The 24,801-nt window shown below is 37.5% G+C and overlaps 1 protein-coding gene across 2 annotated transcripts; it reads left to right on the top strand.

Moving 5' to 3' along the window:
* Positions 1-697: 697 nt before the first annotated feature.
* On the top strand, positions 698-24,322 carry LOC135477986 (uncharacterized). 2 transcript variants are annotated; one of them, XM_064758223.1, is made up of 4 exons: positions 698-948; positions 22,061-22,170; positions 22,887-22,926; positions 23,154-24,322. In XM_064758223.1, exons 3-4 carry the CDS (start codon positions 22,914-22,916, stop codon positions 24,053-24,055), a joined length of 915 nt encoding a protein of 304 aa, XP_064614293.1. In that variant the 5' UTR covers positions 698-948; positions 22,061-22,170; positions 22,887-22,913; the 3' UTR covers positions 24,056-24,322. The 2 variants fall into 2 exon arrangements, with proteins under 2 accessions (XP_064614293.1, XP_064614292.1); XM_064758222.1 differs by lacking the exons at positions 22,061-22,170; positions 22,887-22,926 and having other exon boundaries at positions 23,156-24,322.
* Positions 24,323-24,801: the final 479 nt, after the last annotated feature.

The following is a 24,801-nucleotide window of genomic DNA, read 5'->3' on the forward strand; positions in this document are numbered from 1 at the left end:
TGGTTTCAGTAAAAAATACATAAATTGTACATTATCTATACTACCCATACTGCCTCACACTATCAATACTTTATTCTCACCTGTTGTTGTGTGCTCCATTTTTGCAAAAGATGACTGCTGGGAGAGTAAAACCACAAAGGTTTTGTATATGTCGCGTCTGCCGTTCGTTAGATGGTTCACGTGAATACAACCAGAATTACCACACTGAGATATTCGGCAAATGGTCATATGTAACGTTATACGTATGTAACATGTAATGAAATACGTTCTCTGGTCAGTTTTCCTCAGTCAGGGTTTTATTCACCTCATGTAGTTCGTACACAGTGTATAGAGTTTTGTTCACCTGACGTAGTTTGTACACAGTGTATAGAGTTTTGTTCACCTGACGTAGTTTGTACACAGTAAATAGAGTTTTATTCACCTGATGTAGTATGTACACAGTGTATAGAGTATACTATACCACCAAACATGGGAAGAAAATAGAGCCTGAACTTTGCAGCCAGTTGCTTTATTTACCCCAAGCGGGATGTGCACAGCGTAGAGGAGTGCCACGGTTCAATTATGTGTACACAGTATACGACGGTGGACTTCACCTACCCATGCTGAGAATGGACTGCTCCGTGAAATTCAAAGCCGTATTTGTATAACAATAATCAACTGCTGTCGTCATGGTACTCAGTGAAAATATATTGGCATAAGCTACACCTACCGGTATTAATTCTGTACTGTTGAATTACAGTAGCACGTTGTCATTGGTAACATCTTTACATTGTCTTATCCACTCTAAGCTGCTCAAGGGTCACAGTATTGACCTGATAACGACCTACATCTGGATGAGCTTTGACGAACGAGTAGTGCGGGCATTCATACTGTCGAAATAAAGACATCTCATGTCTCCGTTGTCTGGATATAGACATACATTGATATAATATGAGGCGGACTTTGACGGTGAGTTTACAATTTGTGCGCTATTTAGTGCGTAATATGAAATGGCATACTTGAAAAAGCGGCCATATTGGCGAGAGGCTCCAATCTCCTGGATCACGAAGCGATCTTAGGCTTAGGTCAAAACTTCAGTCATTAAATTTTATATGTTCCTTTCCGTTATTTGATCTGAAATTTGTTGTACGATAACTTGCCCAGAATTTATGTTGTCCAAAGAAATTTTGACGTTTTAACTTTAGAAACAACAGTTTTAATGTGATTTGAAATTTTGACATAAGCTTAAGACCACTTTATGACCCCGGGGCCAGAGACATTGCCTGATGTGTTTTTTTTATTTTTCTCTGCTCCATGTGTCCTTCACGCCTTTAATAGACGCCACACTGGTTTCGAAAAATTGTTACATAAATTGTACGTATGCCCGACGTATTTTTATGTATGTATTTTTAAGAAAACACAAACAGGTGCACAAAATTAAAGGCTGAAGATATTGGTAACCTGTAAACGTGGGCGTATGTATATAATAGTTTGGTATGTTTAAGGTTTTTAATACTTTCTATCTTACCAAAAACAAGAAAAATTTTCCATAAATCAATTTTGCCTTTATCTTTTTTTTTTATTTACAGTGGACACTACAAGCTTACCTTTTTAACGATTTTATTATTTAAAGTACCATGTCTATCATAAATGCCACAAATGCTCATGCATGTTTTTTTATTTAATTTATTTCGTTTATTTTATTGAAGTCCACGCCTTTCCAGTGTTAATGATCGCCGGTTTCCCTCGGACTATGCCCAGTTTCCTCAAACCCATAAGGGAAATATTACTGAGTATGGCATGAAACGCCAATCAAATAAATAAGTAAATAAATAAATAAATGTTTTATTCGCTAAAATGTTTATGTAGATAGTTTGTGCTCGGCGTACTTTTAGTGGCTGCCCGCGAAATATTGTATGGTTTTGTTTTACCGGCTGAGGGTAATGTTGAACACTCCGAGATTCCAGTCATAGTTTAGAGACTTTATATGATCCTACGTTGCACGTATTAATCAATTAGGTGGGGCACGAGTGTGATAGCCTAGGGCACGGACTTGACGGTGCCCATATATTCAATATTCAAAACTTTAACATATCATTGGAACGTGGATTAGGTTTAAAATTCACGGTTAACATTAAGGACTTCCATGTCACAGACGGTTCGCCAGCTTGACTGACAACTAGCCACAGTTTTGTTGATCCAGTGCGCAAGAGGACTGTGCCGAAGATAACAACGCCCACTAAAATCGAAGAGCATGGTCTTCACAGAAGATTTTTGGGCTAAAATCCATATTCGTCAATAAAATCAAATCTTCTGTATTTGCCAAGAAAAGGCAAAACTTATTGGCTATCAAGAAATACCAGACTCGTAGCAGTAGTGTTTACACTGTTTAAATGGCTCTGAAGTTTGAAAAAGTTATGGTACGATCGACTTGAATTTTGGATAAAGTTCTGCTTTCTGGTGAAAATCAGGAAAAAAAGGTAAATACCAGATACCATCCGTGTGGCCCATAAAGCTCACCATAATTATTAAATACTTGAATGCCTTTCAACACTCTTAAAAAATAAATGCAAGTGTTTTTACCTATAGTTTTCAGAGGGCGTATTTCATCGGTTACATGTGACCACTTGGCAGTTCTTTGCTCTGGTGTTACTCTTTATACTGTAAGACTTTTGTTATAGCTTTCCAGGTTTCTTCTGGGTAATGCAACTAAGCATCCATGAGGCCTGGTCTCTTTGCACATTTTTTGATGTTATTGCATGTTTAATGTGATGACAACATAGTATTTTGAGTAAATCTAGACCAGTGACATCACTGCCATTTTTTTTACCTAATTCTGCTTAAGCAATGGTGATCGGAGCGTGCAATTTGCACTTAACTAAGGCCACTTAACAACACAACGTATTTCACCGATTACAATTGATCATCTGTCAATTATGCCATTGTTGCCCTTGTCCTGACATTATTCTTAGTCTATATGCTGTAAGTCTTTGTGACCGTCTTCAAACAAAACGTGTGTTTTGGTTGACGGCTGGTATACGTTCGTCTGTCTGAGCGCATAGATCTCATTATATTATATTAATATGCACGGCGGCAAGCAGCTGCTGCATCAACTGACATTATCAAGGATAGGGTGTATAACGGTTAACATATATTTAGTGGGAAATCTCACCTGGTGAATATCGGTCAGGATGTGATAACGGCTGGAAAAACATTTGACATTTCTCTCTTTGATACAGATTTAAGGTTTATATTTCCATGTTATGGAAACGTAGACCATTGTGAGGAAATAAGTACATTTATTTTATGCATGTGATCGGTGGGCATCGGTGGGCAAGTGCCTGGGGAAAACCACTGACGTTTAGCAAATTATTGACTGAATTTCCTACATGTAACGAACAAATATGCACACCACATTGATGGAAAACGAGTAGTTCGCCGCTGGACTGCGACACGCGAGCATCTTCGACCGTTTATTGACTGAAAGTAATTTCTAATAACACGATAAGAACTTGACAGAACATTAAGCGAGGGTCCATACCCCTCCCCCCATGGCTTTTAAAAAGCACAGAGGTGTTTTCAAGCATATCTGGCTCCTTTCCATTTGGAAAAGTGAAGGAGGTTCAGACCCCTTTTCCCCTCCCCCAGATTCCGACGCCATTGTGCGGTAAATTCCCGAAAGGTTGTATTTCACTGGTAATTCATGTGGTCATTTGACAACTATCAGACTGGCGTCACTGCTCTTATGTTTTACCAGCATATTATTTGAGGTTTTGTTCGTGTGTCTAACCTACTACTGTCTATGTATGTGGGAAAACAAAGTAATGTCGATACTTTGAATAGTAAGTGTCAAACGTTATGATTCATCTCAATTCCACAGTGATGAAATTTTACAGAAGTATTCTGCAGTCAAGTCCATTATCGATTTAAACGATAGGTTTTTCACAATCACGTGTAAAACAAGCAGACACATAGACAGCCCCGTAAAATTCGCACACCTGTACGGCATAAGCAAGAAAACGACTTCGTGAGTCGCAGTCCAGGGTTGTCTTGCACAAAAGTGTCGTTGGTCGAATACATGAGTAAATTTTCTATGGCAGTAGTTTGCCCATATTCTTAACCATTAAATATGGAGGATTATTTTATGATTGTGGGCTGTGGCAGCTTAGGGCTGTTACCGTGGACAGAATACCAGCAAGTGGCCTTAAACTACATACTGAGTTTCAACACACTACACTTGACCTGTGTGCCCAGTTCACTTCTCACGCGGTGTTCGACGACAAGACATCACGTGTTACACTGCGGATTTTACATACATGTGTGGAAATATATATAACTTGAATTCAGAGACTTATAAATCAAACAAAGTTATCTAAAATAGATCAAGTTAAAAAGAATAATAAATAAACGTTTTACAGAGATAGATTTTTCTGTATAATGCCTACATGTGAACAAACTGAATTAAAACAGCAACGTCATTAGAAATAATCTATCTGACCGGCATATACGGAAATAAAACACGATCATATTATGTTATCTCGAAGGGAGATAAGCTAAATAAACATTTCGAAACCTGAGAGGAAATGACCTACATGCGTGCCTATATTGTAGGCTGTAAATGTACATATGTTTTACAAATTATTTTTTAAAACTTCAGTGAATTCAAACACAGTACCGTATCTGACATGTCAAAGCTCGCAGAACATCTCCCGCCGTCTAGACAAAAAGGTTAGGTTCACCCAGTCAAAAAAGTCAGTCTTCGGTCATTTTTCTAAATATAGTGACTTCAGTGAGCTGATGGTGGAAGAGAAACCCCAGATAAAACTGCAGAATCAAATGGCCACTTAAAGTAAGATACGTGTCCGTAAACACCTGAAAGACATCTCAACTTTATGTAGATGAGATCTTAAATATGAGCACATATTATTCGCCGTCGACAATATATCTTTTTACAAGAAGTAAATATGTTTTATTGTTTTGGATACGTATTCATAGTCATATTGATATATACATAGTTTGTCTCAAAGAGGTCAGAGCAGTGCTCCCGAGTGTGTTGGATGTGATGCTCAATATGGCATCAAACATATTCTGGTTGACTGTGTAGACTTTGCCCATGTTCGGCAGAGATTCTACACGGTCAACTCTATATATGATTTATTTGACAGCATCGCTGGCGATGTTGTCATAAATTATTTGAAGGCCATTGGCCTATATCATAAAATATCAATTTTAATTGTCATAAATATCTATAGATAAACAGTTATATATATTTATACATGTACTATAACCCTGGTTTTCGAGTTTTAAATCTTATTTTTCTTTTATTCGATTTTAATCACGTCTGTACTTTTTGTTTTACTTTTGGTGTTCATATTACCATATCGAAAACCTTAACCGTATCTTGCTTTCACCTTGTTCTCGCCACGATATGGCTGAAATATTGCCGATGTGGCGTTAAGCCATAATCATTCATTCATTCATTCATTCATTCATTCATTCATTCTCAAAGAGGTCACGTAGTCTTAACGAGGTGCCGTTTTCTGTATTCTAGTTTTACGCACAACTTTATTCTCCATGAAGGTATTGCTCTCGAGTGTGTTTGATGTGATACTCAGTAAGGCATCAAACATATTATTGTTGGCTGTGTAGATTTTGCCCATGTAAGACAAAGTGTCTACACAACGAACTTTATATTCGTTTTGTTTGACAGCATTGCTGGCGATGCTGTCATTAAATATTTAAAAACCATTGGCCTACATCACAAAATATGGTTCTTTATTATGTATACGTGTACATCATTAGATCATTTGACATGTTATGGCAATATGGCTGAAAAGGCCGATGTGACCTTTAGCCATCATCATTCATTCATATGGGCGTGGCTAAATAGCCCGTTAGCGCGGTTAACTTAAGCTGCCCCTTTGATCATTGAAAAGCACAATCGAGATACTGTTATACTTTTTTTTGCTTTTGAAGTATAGCAAGTTCGTGTGTACAATGCTAATATGGACCTTTCGTTGCTAAAACATAAAGTGCTGTGGACTAACCCATACTGTATGTGACTTATTACATAAAACACACGTATGTTTGCTAGACATTATGGAAACTGCTGACTTTAATCTTCCTCTGGGTAACTTTTTCCCGATATATTTTGTTGATATTTTTTACAGATTGGTTTTAGAGATGGTAATTTTATTACAGAAGAACAAAACAAAAATGATGACAAAATCAGATGAAAGAGCGTGAAGAACGTACTTGCAAAAATGGTCCTACTCATTTTTGTAGATCTTTTCTTTCAGGAGAAAATAGTGGTTATTGATATAAACATCGTCTCTGTGGAACAATGTTCAGAGTGAAGATGTGATACAATAAATTTATTTGAATCTGAATTTGTTGTTTAAATCCAAAGACATGCATTTAATCTAAATGAGAATATTAGTAATAAATGTATTGAAAGTAAAAATATGATCAAAATACAGGCTTGATGTATTTTTAGCTGAAAAGACAAAATTCGAGTGCAAATATATTTATTAAACTTGAAACGTCATCATTTATGATCTTAATACTCTAAGACAATATATACAGAGAATGAGAATATCCAAGAATGTAATGTCACTATGCAATTTATGCTTAGCTTTAACGAGGCGAAATAATGAGTAGTGTACGTTCAGATGGTAGCGTATCGTGTCTGATCATCAGAGTAAATTTGAATACATGAAGATCCAAGGGCGTATTTCAAGGCCTCGCATGTAGTCCTTAACAACGGAGGGATTCGGTTCGGTGTTAGTACAGACACAATAGAAAATCACACATCAGGACTAATCGTTTATACTTAACCAGTGTCGCAGTCAGAAAGCACATTTAGAACCTCCCGTTTAAAAGACTTATTAGTGACGATGGAGAAAAAAGTTAGAATAGACTGGCTTTTGTACAATAAAGCCAGGCTCCTTTGTAGCTGACGCCACCAACATTTCAGCTTAGTCTGCACGTAAATAGCGTACAGTGAAGCAAACAGCTCTCAGCAGAAAGCGACAGCGCACTCAGTTGATTTTTATGAAAATAATTGTATGCCTTTTCTAAAGACGATTATGGGATATCCAGTGACAAATACGCTTACAAATGTGTCAATATCTCTATATGTTATATTGAAGACGTGTACTAACATGTACATTTGTCACAGTCACATATGTACAATAATATCTTGATATAGAAGGAAAACATGGAGGCGTTAGACAAACACCAATGACATAAATAAATAAATAAATAAATTCTAACGTATGCACAAAATGAGTATCTTTGAATGTCAGAATCACTTAGCAATATTGAGTTATTGCACTAGTTAGAGTAGAATAGAAGTGTAGACAATAAAGATGAACCGTAACGGTGTCATGAATATGAATCATTATAAAATTGAAAAATAAAACATTTCTTTACTGATGTTATGCATTGAGTATTATAATAAAACCCAGACTGAGGTAAACTGACAAGAGGCCGTATTTCACCGGTTACGTGTGCCCATTTGCCCGCAATCACACTGTCCTCGTTGCTCTGGTTTTGCATCTGCATCACTTTTAATCATTCTTTCTAATAGGTGAGGTGTTATTAAGATATCGTGGGACCTAGAAGAAAGAAAGAATAAAACAGATATTACTAATTCTATTAATAATTACAGAGGTACAACATAGAGAATAAAACGAGAGCAGCGACGACAGTGTGATACCTGGCCGATGGCCACAGGTAACCGGTGAAATACGGCGTCTTGTCAGTTTATCTGTCATGCAAGGGTTTTATACTAATTGTTCATGTCATTGTATAAATGGTAGCAATTGACACGCCTCCTAGCCCCATGGCTTAAACAAAATTAGCTAAATTAAATAATATACATTGATGTTGATTGCAATTTACTAGACGTCACTGGTGTAGAATTACTCAAAATGCAGTGTTGTCATCACATTTAGCATACAATCACATGAAAACAATGCAACGGGATCAGGCCTCGGGGATGCTTAGTCTACCAGCTTGATCACGGTCGTCAAAACTTCATCTGATCTATTGCCTTAGTTTTAACAGGCTTTATTTACAAATGTTTATACTTTTGTAAATGTAGACATGTAATCTGCATGGACATAAGCACAATTTAACATTTATTGGTATCACGACTTCAGGCTGAATTTTATAAAGGTCGATGAAAACTTAACAAATGAGACATGAACAATCCTAAATACTAAAAAACACAATGCAAACTGTTGACGGTTTGAGGTCTCGAGGAGTTCTTATTGTACCAAAACCAGACAAATCCGACTTTCTACTTACCGCCAATGTTTGATAATGATGTTGTGATGTATTGACAAGTTTTTAAGTATTCTCCACGTTAGCAAGTAACGCACCACGTAAACTTTAGTGATCATCAGGAGAAAGACCTTTGAAAACTGTATCTGAAAGTACTTTTGTTTTCTCTGAATTTCTTTTTTTAAGCTTGAGTGATCAAGATTGGTTGTGAGCGCCGCTCAAAGTGCTAATCATTATTGATATGTGCAATGCAATTTTGGTGCAGTGCAGAAGGTTGCAGAATAATAAAACAATTGAGCTGCATAGAAAGTACAGCTTGGGGTGGGGCTAATAAATAGTATTGAGTCAAATGAAATTTTTTTTCGTACAGTAGTATTATAGTGTAGCAGATAATTCAAATAATGTACAAACATACTCCAATGAATATTTAAACAAATTATTCGTCATTTAGTTGTCTGCTGCCGTTCTTGATGCGAGTTCAGTATTTTCTCTGAATTATCTTTTGTTTAATGGGATGCAGGTAAATATTAAGATTGCATGTTGGATTTGAACAGACCACTGTGATATAAATATCTTGAGCTTTACTCGTGTAATATTTGCCTGTGCATGGAAATGCGACTTCGAGATTGAATACACCCCCGTGGGGTTTCCGGGGTGATAAGAATAGGACCTCAGCCCTCTAGGCAAGCTTGTCGTAAAAGTCGACTAACCTAGAGCTCTCCTGTGTGAGCCCGGTGAATATAATAGGCTCACATCTTCCCGGTTGTGTGAGAGGCAACCGGGGAGCGACCTGTTTGCCGTGGGTTGCGACCCGTAATCTACGAGGACGGGATCCTGGTGGCTGAGGGCGTGTTGGTCTTGCGAGATCCTCACGCCCAACACGCCACTTTGGCCCTTACTTGGAGAGAGACGGGAGGTCGGATGGGCCCGGTCCGATCAATCGGCTTGGTCATGTCTTGCCTCTGCGTGGTCCCAATTGCTTCAATAACAGCACATCATTTAGCGAACAAATGTTATTTCTGAAATATCGTTTGCGGGACTACGTTTTGAGGCGGTGGCTCATGGGTCAATCGAGTAGATTGAATTTAACCTTTGGTATAAATCAATCTGTTCGAGTATACCTCATATGGAATCCTTGGTGTCTTTCCTGCCGGGTATTCCCAGGTTCAGGCATCGCCCTTGTTGGCACTCCGTGGTGGGTGGGGAACATATGGGGTGAAATTTATATCTATATGTCATGTCTACATTAAAACCTACTTTAAATATTTCGAATATAGCTAATAAATCTTCCTCTCAGCCGACTTTGTTTTTAAGTGCTGATAAAAAGAGGAAGTTGTCTGACTCACTGGATAACGAACAGAGCAGTTGGCCGGCTTTCATTGTTCTCTCAACTAAGAGTGAACAAAAGCCGGCTTCAAAAATTCACCCGTTTCTTTTGCAGAGGGCTCTCCAGGGCACAGCTGGAACTTTAAAAAACGTTAAAAAACTTAGATCCGGAGACATTCTCATTGAATGTTTCCGGCAACAACAGTCAAAAAATTTACTTAAATTAAATAAAATATCTGACATATCTGTTTTCACATCCCTGAACAGCTGTCAGGGAATCATTCGTGACAGGGATGGTGATATAGCTGACCTGACTGAGGAAGAAATCTGCCAAGAACTAAATTCACAGGGTGTTACCAGAGTGAAACGCTTCGTTACGAAGAAATCTGGTAACCTCTTTAAACTTAATACATACCTGCTTACCTTTAACACTACCTCCCTTCCATCTCATATCTACGTTGGCCCGTATAGGGTTAATGTGGATTTATATATCCCCAATCCTACACGTTGTTTTAATTGCCAACGATTTGGTCATGGCAAGGGACAATGCAAGAACAAACTCATTTGCTTCAGATGCGGCAGTGACGGCCATGAGGGTTTCGACTGCAGCAACACAGTTAAGTGTTGCAACTGCAGTGGAGATCACATGGCCTCCTCCAGGGACTGTCCGCTTTTCGTTAAGGAAAAGCAAATTATCAACTTAAAAATTAAAAACAATATCTCCTATCAGGACGCCCGGAAATTAGCCTCACTTTCTAATACTTCTCTACCGACTTCGTTTGCCAATGTGGTCAAGCGAGTAGCAACTGTTGCTACTCAAACCTCTTGGACTTGGCCCATTGGAAACGACAAACCTAGTTATGTTTCTGTGCAACTTCCATCTCAACCTTCATTTAGTTCTTCCTCAACTCAAACTCCTTCAAAAGAACAAATAAAAACAGTAAATAGTATAGAACACCCTGGTAAACCAGCTGAGCCCAATTGCCCTAAAAATGACAAAAATAAGTCCAAAAGTCAATCACAAAATAATAATAAAATAACTAATAAACCTAGTGGCCCCACAGAGCGTCCCTCTAAGGCCACTAGGGATCCTATACAAACTTTTAATAAGTTTGGTTCGTTGGAGGACGTTGGTCCTTCAACATCAGATGCGGAGGTGATGGATATATCACCCGCATCAGGGAGATCTTCCAGCCGATCTCCACGAAAGGGTCGTCCTCGATCAAAACATAAAGCAAAATCTCCTATACGTCTCCCTCCATAATGGCGATATACGACAAAATTATACAGTGGAATTGTCGAGGCCTGAAGGTAAATTTTATTGAAATAACACAGCTTGTTCAATCATTAAATCCTATTGCCCTGTGTCTTCAGGAAACTCACCTGAAGACATCTGACAAAATAACTCTTAAAAATTACTCATTATACAGTACGTACTCGAATGAAGAAGATCGAGCTGCAGGCGGCTCCTCTATCTTCGTCAATAACAATATTATTCACAGCCCTGTTGCTCTGGATACAGAGCTTCAGGCTGTGGCCGTTCGTGTTTCACTATGTGAAACAATCACATTATGTTCAGTGTATATTCCCCCGAACATTTCTTTGTCAGCTTTGCAGTTAAATAATTTAAAAGAACAGTTGCCAACACCTTTTATACTTATGGGAGATTTTAATTCCCATAACCCCCTATGGGGCAGTAACAACATAAATGATAAGGGCAAGATAGTAGAAAACTTCTTATCTAACGAAGAACTGTGTTATTTCAATGATGGTTCTAATACCTATTTACATCCAGGTAACGGCGCTTATTCTGCTATCGATCTCACTATTACAGATCCATCACTTTTCCTTGATTTTTCTTGGAGGGTGCATGACGATCTTTGTGGTAGTGACCATTTTCCTATAATCCTAGAACATATCACTTCTAATTCTTTAGAACGTGTAGCTAGGTGGAAATTCGATAAAGCAGATTGGATCGCATTTGAGATGTTCTGTGAGGCTGACATCACTCCAGAGAATCTCAATGCTGCAGAAGATCCTCTTTTAAAATTTAATGAACTTATATTAACAGCAGCTGATAGAACCATACCTAAGACCTCGACAAATCCCAAATCCAAAAGTAAACCCTGGTACGACGATGACTGTCGCAAAGCCATAAAGGATCGCAAAAAGGCCGAGCGCAGATTTAATCATTGTCCTGATAATAATAATTTAAACCAGGTCCGTATATTCGGAGCTAAGGCTCGCCGATTAATTAAGTCTAAGAGACGTTCTTGTTGGCGGAACTTTGTTTCGGGCATTACGTCAAAAACACCCATGCGTAAGGTCTGGAACATGGTTCAGAAGCTTAAGGGCAAAAACAACAAAGCCAAAATTCAGCATTTAAAAGATGGCGATACCCTATTAACATCGCCATCTGAAATAGCGAATAAAATAGCTGAAACAATATCTCAGAAATCTTCTTCTGAGAATTACACTTCTGAGTTTCGACGTATTAAAAAACATAAGGAGAAATTTAAATTGCCTTTTTCTTCTAAGAATTTAGAAGATTATAATCGTCGTTTTTCAATTGAGGAACTTAAAACTTCTCTTAAAAAGGCACACGATACTGCGTGTGGCCCTGATAATATATATTATAAGCTTCTGAATCATTTACCATCTGAGCCACTTGAGACTCTCTTAGATTTACTTAATGACATTTGGCAAACTGGTAATTTTCCGCCGACTTGGAGGGAGGCGTGTATTATCCCAGTCCCTAAACTGGGTAAGGATCATACTGATCCAAATAATTACCGTCCCATAGCTCTTACCAGCTGCGTCTGTAAGACTATGAAACGGATGGTAAATGATAGGCTTGTTTGGTTTCTTGAAACCAACAAGTTACTATCTAATATACAATGTGGTTTTCGTCAAGGTCGATCTACTTTAGATCACCTTGTCCGTTTCGAAACTTTTATTCGTGACGGTTTTATTAATAATGAACATGTGGTGTCGATATTTTTTGACCTTGAGAAGGCCTACGACACCACATGGAAATATGGTATTTTAAAGGACCTTTCTGATATGGGTCTTAAAGGCCGCTTACCATCATTTATATCCGAATTTCTATCTGATCGTTAGTTTAAGGTACGGGTGGGGCCCACTCTTTCTGATTCGCATGAGCAGGAGATGGGTGTTCCCCAGGGCAGTATTCTTTCGCCAACACTGTTCAGCATAAAAATTAATAGCTTAGCTAAAACGTTGACATCTGGCACTGAGGGTTCTTTATACGTAGATGATTTCCTGATATGCTACCGTGCTAAAAATATGAATAACATCGAGCGGCAACTGCAGCTTTGTCTCAATAAGATCGAGAAATGGGCAGTTGCCAATGGTTTTAGATTTTCAACATCTAAAACCGTCGGTATGCATTTTTGTAATAAACGGAAATTCCATCTTGACCCTGAACTTAATTTTTGTGGTAAACCAGTAAAAATTGTTGGAGAAAATAAATTTTTAGGGGTTATATTCGATAGAAAATTATCATTTATACCTCATATTAAAATGCTTAAAGCTAAATGTACAAAGGCTCTCGATATAATTAAGGTCGTGTCTAGTACCGATTGGGGTGCTGACCGATCAGTTTTACTTAATTTATATCGTTCTCTGGTGAGGTCTAAATTGGACTATGGATCCATCATTTATGGTTCCGCTAGGAAGTCGTATACTAAAATGTTGGATCCGGTCCATCATCAAGGTTTGAGGCTCAGCCTTGGTGCTTTTAGAACCTCACCAGTAGAAAGTTTATACGTAGAGGCTAATGAGCCTTCTTTACATCACAGGCGTGTAAAACTGAGCCTTCAATATGCTGCAAAGCTTAAAGCTTATCCAACAAACCCTGCCTACGACTGTGTTTTCAATCCATCATATGTAGACAAATATAATAAGTGTTCTAACAAGATCCCTTCGTTCGGTGTTCGTGTTAGGGACCATATTGTGGAAGCCAACATTAAACTTGGGGACATAGCTCAGGTGTCTTTTCCGGAGTCCCCACCATGGCTTTTTCCACAACCTAAATTTATATTTGATCTACGTAAATATAATAAATCAAATACAAATCCTCTTATAATTCAACAAGGTTTTGCTGAAATTAAGGCTAAATATTCGGATTATAAATTTATATATACTGATGGGTCAAAGGATGGGGACAGGGTTGCAGCTGCAGCTGTCTTAGAGCAGCGAGTTGCTTCTTTTCGTCTTCCATCCTCGTCTTCAATCTTTTCTGCAGAGGCCAGGGCTATACTCCTGGCCTTATCATATGTCTCTTCTGGGCATGCTCAGAGGGCTGTGATATGCACTGACTCGCTTTCCAGCCTTTTGGCAATACAGAATAATAAATTTAAAAATCCGTTGATCTTCGAAATATTAGCCATACACCGAAAACTAATTAAAAGAGGTAAAGATATTGTATTCTGTTGGATACCAAGTCATGTTGGTATCCATGGAAACACAGTCGTGGACAGGGAGGCCAAAGCTGCCCTTACTAAACCTTTGTCGAAAGTTAAAATACCATATAATGATTTTAAGTCTAATATTCTTAAATATATTCGTCGCCTTTGGCAGGGTGAATGGGATCTGCAGGTTTACAATAAACTGCATGTCATTCATCCGGTCATTGGCTTTAATTCATATACACTTGATATGTCTCGTAGAGACCAAGTCGTTTTAACCAGATGCCGTATTGGACATTCTCGTCTAACACACAATTTCATCTTGGATGGGAGCAGTGCTCCCGAGTGTGTTGGATGTGATGCTCAATATGGCATCAAACATATTCTGGTTGACTGTGTAGACTTTGCCCATGTTCGGCAAAGGTTCTACACAGTCAATTCTATATATGATTTATTTGACAGCATCGCTGGCGATGTTGTCATAAATTTTTTGAAGGCCATTGGCCTATATCATAAAATATAAATTTTAATTGTCATAAATATCTATATAGAAACATTTATATACATATAGATTGATACATGTAATATATAAGCCTGGTTTTCGAGTTTTAACTCTTATTTTTTCTTTTATGCGATTTTAAACATGTCTGTACTTTTTATTTTACTTTTGATGTTCATATTATCATATCGAAAACCTTAACCGTCTCTTGTTTTCACCTTGTTCTCGCCACGATATGGCTGAAATATTGCCGATGTGGCGTTAAGCCATAATCATTCATTCATTCATTCGAGATTGAATACAGCCGAGGCTTACAGTAAAAATGAGCAGATTATCAGCCCGCTAGTAGAGGTTTCTAGTAAAAAATGAAAGATCCGGCTAGGCCTACAAACCATGCCAGTCGGGCGAAAATGTGCAACATAGGTGTCATATTAGTGCCCATGGGAATTTTAAAATAATGTATGAATTTTTGAATTTTAAGTATGAAAGTATGAATTTTAATACCGCATGTACGTGGCCCGTCCATGAACCTCACGCTGGCCTAGATGTGGCAAGTTTTTCAATAAAGTGTGTATAACATAAAGTGTATACCGGTACATAACACGACGGGCATATTGAAAATTGATGACAGAGCGACATTGACGGCAGATGGACTCTCCTCATACCACGATTGTATGGCACTGAGGTAGGATATAGGTTACAGAGCATATTCTCAGGTCCTGAGATTGCATACTAAAAATAGGGCCTCCGTGACTCAGTTGGTTAGCGCGCTAGCACAGCGTAATGACTCAGAAGCCTCTCACCAATGCGGTACCTGTGAGTTCAAGTCCAGCTCATGCTGGCTTCCTCTCCGGCTGTACGTGGGAAGGTCCCTTCAGCAACCTGCGGATGGTCGTGGGTTTCCCCCGGGCTCTGCTCGGTTTTCTCCCACCATAATGCTGGTCGCCGTCGTATAAGTAAATATTCTTGAGTACGGCATAAAACACCAATCAGATAAATAAATAAATCAGTAAATACATACTGAAAATAAGTGTTTTGTTCTAAACACATTTCTGTTACAGTTAGGAAACGCCTCTTGGTGTTTATTCCTAAAAAAAACAGAGTTTGGTAAAGAGAAGTGTTTATGACAGTGCACATGCCAGAAGTCTACATGGTTATGAGCTGGGTGTTTTCAATAAACACACATTCCAGTTACTAATATCCTTTGTTACTGAACATACTTTTGTATAATTTGAACACCAGGGCGCGTTTCCAAACTGTAGCAGAAATGTGTTTGGATCCAAACATTTTTAGTGTGTACATATTAGAAAGTAGCCTATGTATTCACGCAACATGTGTAGGGGGGGGGGATTGTTGAGTCCGACCTCACACAATACGCCACACCATGACTGATTGAATGAATGATTATGCCCTAACGCCACATCGGCAATATTTCAGCCATATCGCGGCGAGAACAAGGTGAAAACACGAGGTGGTTTGATTTGATTTGATTTATTCACCAGAAAGAAAGTAGAAAAGGAAGAACATCTCAATACCTCTCTGTACCTAAACCTCTTGTATCCGCATGGTTATATATAAATATATATACACACACACATACACACATACATATACATACATATACATACACACCCGCAAACACACAGGCACACGCATATGTATGTACATGTACGTATATTCATACAAATACATCTTAAATATTATCGTAATGTGCACAGTATAAGTAGGCCTATATAATAATGGTTTTTCTTAATCAAGGTTAATACAAACAGGTATATACACACACACATAATTACATATGTACGGATACATCAGTTTGTCAACATAACACAACTTATAGCACTCTGGCGGGAGCAGAAACCCCAAAGGGCCTATTGTATCCCATAACATGTTTAAATTTAATTGACAAGAGATGCTAACTGGTTAATACTCATATGTTGGAATGAAGCACTTGCACATACGTACACGTGTACCTAATTATGCATACACATAGTAGTTACTACTGTAGCACCCACTCCTAAATGTAAGGATATACAGACAGTAAAGAGAATTTACATTCGTACATATGTGTACAAATATGCACACGCACACATGTGCACTTATGTATTAATATTCATATCAATCAAGGCGACAACAATATACTATCAAGAGAAAACGTTAAGCAAGCAACTACGTGTCGCAACTGAGTTAATTCAAAACGTATGTACAATTGTGGATGACTTGGTGTAGTAATGATTATAGCTATATGCTTCATCAGCTGTATATTTTTCTCAGGAGTAAAGTTTTCAAAGACGATTTAAATAATGATAAAGAGGTGATTTCTTTTAAATTGAAGGGCAGTTTATTCCATTCGATCGATCCTTTTATTTTACAAGTGTGTAGGGATAGATTGCTTCTATGAAATGGTCGGTGTAAGTTAAAATATGATGTTCTAGTTGGATAGCAGTGAATATCAGACTGTTTTGTAAAGTAAGTACGGGTGTATAATGGAGTAATGCTAGGATTGTAGAAGGATTTGTGAACTAACTGAAGTGTCTGAAAGGTGTTAACCGCGGTAACAGGTAAGATATTATACTCAGTAAAAATAGGCGCGGTGTGTTCGTATTTATGAGAGGAGGTAATAATGCGTAATGCTCGTTTTTGAAGACGGATCAGGGGAAGAAGATGTGTTTCATAAGTATTTCCCCACACAGCATTGCAGTACGTAATATATGGGTTAATAAGTGCATAGTACAGGATGAACAGAGTATTTTTCTTTAGGGCATATTTAATATGATTTATCACCCCTAAATTACGGGATATTTTTTTGCAGATATTATTTATGTGGTTTGTCCACGTTAATCTTTCATTGAAAGTTATACCTAAGAAATTGAAGGTCTTGATTTTTTCGATATTTACGCCTGCTATAGCCAGGAAAGGAGTAGCATAATTATTTATTCTGCGATTGGGAGCGATGTACATAAATTTGGTTTTCTTAATATTAAGAGACAGTTTATTGCAACATAGCCAATCGTAATTTTTTTCAATTTCACGATTAAAAGTTTCCAGGAGGCGTGCTGGATCATCATTGCAAAGGACAGCACTAGTATCATCAGCAAACAATATGATATCAAGTAGAGATGAAACATCTTTAATGTCATTAATGTATATTAAAAAGAGAAGGGGTCCTAGGATTGAGCCCTGAGGAACACCAATATTCATGTATTTAGTAGTTGATCGGCAATCGTTGTATAAAAGGCAATGTGATCTGTTTTTCAGATAATCATTAAACCATATATTACTAAGACCTTTGCCACCGTAATGGTCGAGTTTTTTCAACAATATATTGTGGTCTACAGTATCAAAAGCCTTTGCAAGGTCTAGAAAAAGAGTGATGCTGTACTTATTTGTTTCTTTAGCAGTTACTAGTTTATCATATAGAGCAATTATTGCATGTGTAGTAGAGTGATGCGATCTGAAACCGAACTGTTGACTGTATATAATATCGTTCATTTCGAGGAACGTCGTCAGACAGTTAACCACCAGTTTTTCGATGATTTTGCTGAAACACGGTAAGACAGATATTGGTCGGTAATTTTTAAACTCCTTCATTTCACCCGATTTATACACTGGTGTGAGTTTAGCACTTTTCATTTTATCAGGGAATATTCCAGTTTGAAACGATAAGTTTATTATATGGGTCAGCGGTTTCGCTATTGCTGTGGCACAATACTTTACAACTGAAACACGAATCTCATCTAGGCCAGGAGAGCTATTCTTCAGTCCCATGATAACATCTACAACTTCTGCTGAGGTACAGGGATCGAGACTGAAATTTGGTACTGATGGTGTTTTGAGAAATGTTTCAAAATTTTGCCCCATCTGCGGTATCTCCCCAGCAATAACACTTGGGGCTGTGTTAAAGTAACCATTAAAATTGTCTGCTATGCTCTGAGGATCACTGTCTTCAATATCATTTATATAAAAAGATTTGGGTAGTACATTATTACGTATTATTATTAAGTTCATTTATTATTTTCCATGTGCCCTTTATGTTATTGTTGACCAGATTAAATTGATTGTCATAATAAGATTTTCTGGAAATACGAAGTGTGTGATTTAATTTATTTCTATATGTTCTGTATTGCTTACTTATCGTGCTGTCATTATGCTTCAGGTGTAGTTTATACAATTTATTCTTTTCTTTGCATGAATTTAAAATGGCTGAGCTTATCCAAGGTTTTGTTTTTTTATTGCTATGTTTAAATTAAATCAGTGGAAAGCACTGATCATAAATGGATTTAAATTGCTCTAGAAAAGAGTCATATGCGACATTGGTATCGCTTTCATTAAACACGTGATTCCATTTATAATTATTCAAACATGCTTTAAAGTTAAGCTTATTATTTTCAGAAAAAAGACGTTTATAGATTGGGATAGGTTTGCTTTCGTTCATATCATATAATGGCTGACTGCTAAAATGGAAAATGGGAATATGATCGGTTATATCAGTCAAGAGAATGTTGTCGATCAAAGTTGCAGTCCTATCGGTTATTCTTGTGGGCTTTGTAATTTTGGGGAAAAAATGGAACGATTTAAGGTTTTCTAAGAAATACTTTGACGGTAGGTGTGTGTCTGCTTTGAATAAATCAATGTTGAAATCACCAAATATTGTACAGAGTTTGTGTTCAGGCTTGATGGTCTCCAAAATTGAGGACAGTTGATCGTTGAAACAATCAACACTTTTACCCGGGGGCCTATAAAAGATACCTATGATTTGTTTATCTTGTTTTTGAGTACTTTCTATGAACAAAATCTCATATTCGCCATCATCAACAAGACTGAGATCTTCTCTAATAAAACATTCACCCAGGCTGGTATGGACAAAAAGAACTAGGCCTCCCCCTTTTCTTTTAGAGCGAGATGATAAGAACGATTTATAATTAGGGATATCATAAAGGTGTTCTGTTCCTGGGTTGAGCCAGCTCTCAGACATTCCTATGATTGAAAAAGGATAATCTAGACTTATGATGTAGGGCAAAATCTCAGAGTAGTGTTTTTTTAAACTTCTTGCATTTAAGTGTAACACAGAAAATGGTTTGTTTTTGCTATCTAAGAAAGGTCTTGACAAAGTCTTAAAAGACTCAAGAAAATAATTAGCCTGGTGATCGTGGATCTCTCTCCAGTAATCTTGTTCCTCGGAGGAATCGTCAGTTATATACTGGGCGCCATCGATTACATTTATATGTATTGGGTTAAAACAAAGATTGTCAAGGTCTAAAACTGCAGAGGTCGATTTTATCACTGGGTTTACAGGATTGTTATGCACAGTGGAGTCAGTAAAATCTATGCAATCATAAAAAGGTAACTGTTCAAGAGTCGATGTGCCATCATCGTTGTTATTATCAGCCATAATATTGCAAGACAGATTTCAATGATACGGCTGATGAGAGGCATACATCCTGTAGGCCATGTGCAGGGATAAGATTTTAAGAGGAATAAAAAAGGAATGAAACAGGAATAAGTAAACAAAACAAAAATATAATAATTGATTACTGGAGTTTAGATTTTCTAAGACATAAAAGGCAGAATTACTACAGTATGGCAGATCAGACATTCAAGTCTAACATATTTAGAAGTTTGAGATCCAATTTACAGTACTTGTGTTACACACAAACTGACACTCTGATCAAAGGGAGATTAACGTATCACATGGTATTAATAAGAGTAATTCGGATGAATACTATCAGAACAGGTTTTCTCATTGTTGGTCAAGTACCAAGATATTGAAATGCAAGATCTGTACGTCATGGTCAAGCAGGGTGTACGTGCAAATACATAAAGGCAGTGGCATTTAATATATGATATTTATCTAATTAATTGTAATAGTTGTCACTCACAGGTGGTCAAAGGGAGATAAATGTAATGCAACAAGGAAATGCAATACACGCCATGTAAATGATATGAGTTAAGTATCATCATTATTAAGTACATAAATGTGGAACTGAGATAAACGTCTGCGTGACACTGTTCAGTGGTGGGTGAAAGGATGTGTTCAATTACCACATGTACAAGGAGCAAAATGATCTGATTTGTTTGTCAACTGAACTCACTTTGTCCCTGGCACCTGACAGATGACCTAACAATGCACAGCGGCAGATTGAGGGGTGCAGTTTTCAGATGGTTCAGCCTCTCATTATTTTCCATGGACCAATGCCGTTCATAGGCCTAGTTTCCAGGATAACATCAGTATCAACCACTCTAATTCGTGTCTGTTTATTTTCAGTTGACCTAATTTTGTAGGCAACGTTAGCCAATCTTCCTCGTTCTCTTTTCAGTTCTGGTGGAAGATCAGTTCTAACTGACATTTTCTTTCCTCGCAAAATGGACGTCGCCTATAAAATCTTGTCCCTGTCACTTGTGTGCACCAATTGCAATATTATGGGCTGATATGGGTTGGTATTACTTGGATGACTTGATTTTGGTAATCGATGAACATTGCCGATTTGCAGTTTTTGTGCCCATTCTGCATCTAGCCCCATTTCGGTTGATAAAAATGTCCTGATAAACTGATGGGTATTTTCGGTTTCACTCGTTTTAGGAATGCCATAAAAGAGAAGGTTGTTTTTCTATTATGTATCTCCAGGCGAAGTAATTTTTTCTCCAATTCTGCGACGTAATTCATTAGTTTTTGTTCTGTGGTTGAGGTTTCCGATGTGGTGGTGAGCACATCAAAAATGAAACATAAATGTTCGGACATGTTTAAAATCAGATAAGAACCACCAAAAAAAAGTTAAAACTTGAAAATCCGCACATTTTAATAATAGTGTATCAAGAAATCTATATGTATATATACATCTTTATCTATAAATATTTATGACAATTAAAATTTATATCTTATGATAAAGGCCAACAGCCTTCAAATAATTTAAGACAACATCGCCAGCGATGCTGTCAAACAAATCATATATAGAGTTGACTGTGTAGAATCTTTGCCGAACATGGGCAAAGTCTACACAGTCAACCAAAATATGTTTGATGCCATATTGAGCATCACATCCAACACACTCGGGAGCACTGCTCCCATCCAGTATGAGCTTTGACCCATAGTCCAATTTAGACCTCACCAGAGAACGATATAAATTAAGTAAAACAGATCGGTCAGCACCCCAATTGGCGTTAGACACGACCTTAATTATATCGAGAGCCTTTGTACATTTAGCTTGAAGCATTTTAAATTGAGGTATAAAAGAAAATATAACCCCTAAAAATTTATTTCCTCCATCAATTTTCACTGGTTCACCATAAAAATTCAGCTCAGGATCTAGATGAAATTTCCGTTTGTTACAAAAATGCATACCGACAGTTTTAGACGTAAAAATCTAAAACCATTGGCAACTGCCCATTTCTCGATCTTATTGAGACAAAGCTGCAGTTGCCGCTCGATGTTATTCATATTTTTAGCACGGTAGCATATAAGAAAATCATCTACATATAATAAACCCTCAATGTCAGATGTCAATGTTTTAGCCAAACTGTTAATTTTTATGCTAAACAGGGTCGGTGATAGGACACTGCCCTGAGGTACACCCATCTCCTGCTCGGATAGAGTGGACCCCACACGTACTTTAAAATTACGATCAGATAAAAACTGATATATAAATAAAGGTAAGCGTCCTTTTAATCTCATATGTAAAAGGTCTTCCAAAATACTATGTTTCCATGTGGTGTCGTAGGCCTTTTCAATGTCGAAAAATATCATTATTAATAAAACCATTCGAATTTCGAATAAAACTTTCAACTCGAACAAGGTGATCTAAAGTAGATCGACCTTGACGAAAACCACATTGAATATTAGATTAAAGCTTGTTGGCTTCAAGAAACCTTATAAGTCTATCGTTTATCATCCGTTCCATAGTCTTACAGACGCAGCTGGTCCATGGTCAGAGGAAGTGGAGTACATGGAAGTACTTAGCCTTAATGAAAAGCCAAGCTCTGACTTATACAAAATTTGTTGTATAAGTAACGTTGGAATGTTATTGCAGCAGATCATTCTGTTAAATATAGCACATGTATTCCATCAATTCAATATTTTAATAATATAATAATCTATAGTCTATATAATATAATAGTCTATAATATAATAGTCTATAATATAATTATAAATTATATTATAGACTAACAAGGTACTATGTAACAGAATACATTCCAACGTCACTCATGAAAGTCATTTTTTACCAAATTTATCAGATTAGTCTTTGGAGTGTAACTAGTTTGGAACACGCTACCAGGTGGAGTGGAATCACGTGAGTGGAATCACGTGTGTGGAGCACATGCTTATACATGTAACTTGATCTCATGTAATTCATTCCTGTTTATTCCAGATATCCTAAGCAAACGATATCGTTAATATGGAGCTGACAAAGCTAAATTGGACTGTATACATAACTATTATTTTTTCTTCCCGACTTTCTATTCAAGCAAAACTGCAGAACCATAAGTGCTGAATTCCATCAAAGACATCAAATACTGTAGCAAAGATTTTGCCCACTATGTCTGTAATGCTACAAACAAAGTTGGACAGACAGGATTTATTTTGGGTAATTTTAATTCAATGTGTAGCCATCAATGCCATTTTTCATTTGTGTTTCAGAGGGGATGGATTTTAACGTTTGTGCTTTCCGGGGGATTTTTGATATTGTATTTGCCAAATTTGGTAAACTGGAAATACTCAAGGATGAGCCCCCATGTCCCTGAGGAAGTCCAGCACATAGAGAGAGAAATCAGAGGATCATCGCTCGATGGCATTCACGTAGTAATGGTTTTCCCACTGATTGTATCAGACGTGTGGAACGGACTGGGTTACAACGACAGCTCTCTGGAACTCCGGAAAAGGCGCCAACAAGAGTATGTGGACTGCTTACGTGCAAACCTAAACATACGCACTGTGGCCCGGATTCATTTGTTTTCGAACCAGCCTGATTTGCTAAGGATAAAAGTGGTGACGAAATACAAATTAAATGCCACTAAAATTCATATTCACAAAAGCAATTTAAATCCAACGTACCGTGACATCTTTAAGTATGTCTCCGACTTCCTGCAAAACAAATTGGTGTTTATTCTCAACGCGGATAATTTCATGGGCGAGAGCTTTAACAGTGTGTCCCTAGACTGGTGGGGGAAGTCCGGAAAGATGATGTACGCTCTGACTCGTCACAGGTTAAAACCTCGACCAGCGGACTGTCAGATATCAGCCGACGGATATTGTGATCCAGAAGGAAGTTACTTGGGTTCTCATGACGGTTTTATGTTTTACATGAAAGGTACCTTTCCAGAGGACTTTTTATCCGAGCTTTCATTTTCAAGCCACGCATATGGTTCTGAGAATGTGGTCATCTGGGCTTTCGAGAGGAAGTTAAATTTCTCTGTAAAAAACCCTTGTCGTCGACTAGCTGTCTACCATAATCACTGCACCGATGTGCGAGCCACCATGGAGTATAGGACTAGAGTAAATGTTGGTGGGAAAAGTGGAGTCGCGCCTTTCTCCGACTGACGGAAAACATTTGATGAAATGGTGTATGTTTTGGCAAACCAGGAGAATCATTTTCACATATGGACTAAATGAAGTGCTATATTTACTGTTAGAATGCATATTTAAACATTGGGAAATCGTGGATGATTTTGATTTATTTTTTTATAAATTTCTCTCCAAGTTGCTAATGTTCTGTGCATATATTATTCATTGCATGTCATATTGAATCATTTTCACATATGGACTAAATGAAGTGCTATATTTACTGTTAGAATGCATATTTAAACATTGGGAAATGGTTGATGATTTTGATTTATTTTTTTATAAATTTTTCCCCAAGTTGCTAATGTTCATTGCATATACTATTCATTGCATATATTATTCATTGCATGTCATTGTAGCCCAAACAGACGAGGTCAAATGCTTTGTGTGAGACCCGGGTGATTTTATGAAGTGTTACACTGGGATATCCCGTCACAGAAACGCGTTACTGAAAACACGTCAGTGAGATATGTCACTGAAATACGTGACTGAAGTCCGTCACTGTAACACGTCACTGAGGTATGTCACTGAAGCGCGTTACTGAAAAACGTCACACTGAATGCATGGGTCGAAGTAGATTTGTATACCAGTCGGCAATAAGTTCAAGACCAATTCCCAAAACTACGTTTACCACAAACCACCAAAAAACTAAAAAAGTATATGAAGTACTAAAACTGGACGGAGTCATGCGAAGGGAAACTTTCAAAGGGTTTCTATGATGTTGG

Source organism: Liolophura sinensis, chromosome 11, assembly GCF_032854445.1.
Source record: "Liolophura sinensis isolate JHLJ2023 chromosome 11, CUHK_Ljap_v2, whole genome shotgun sequence".
NCBI lineage: Eukaryota > Metazoa > Mollusca > Polyplacophora > Chitonida > Chitonidae > Liolophura > Liolophura sinensis.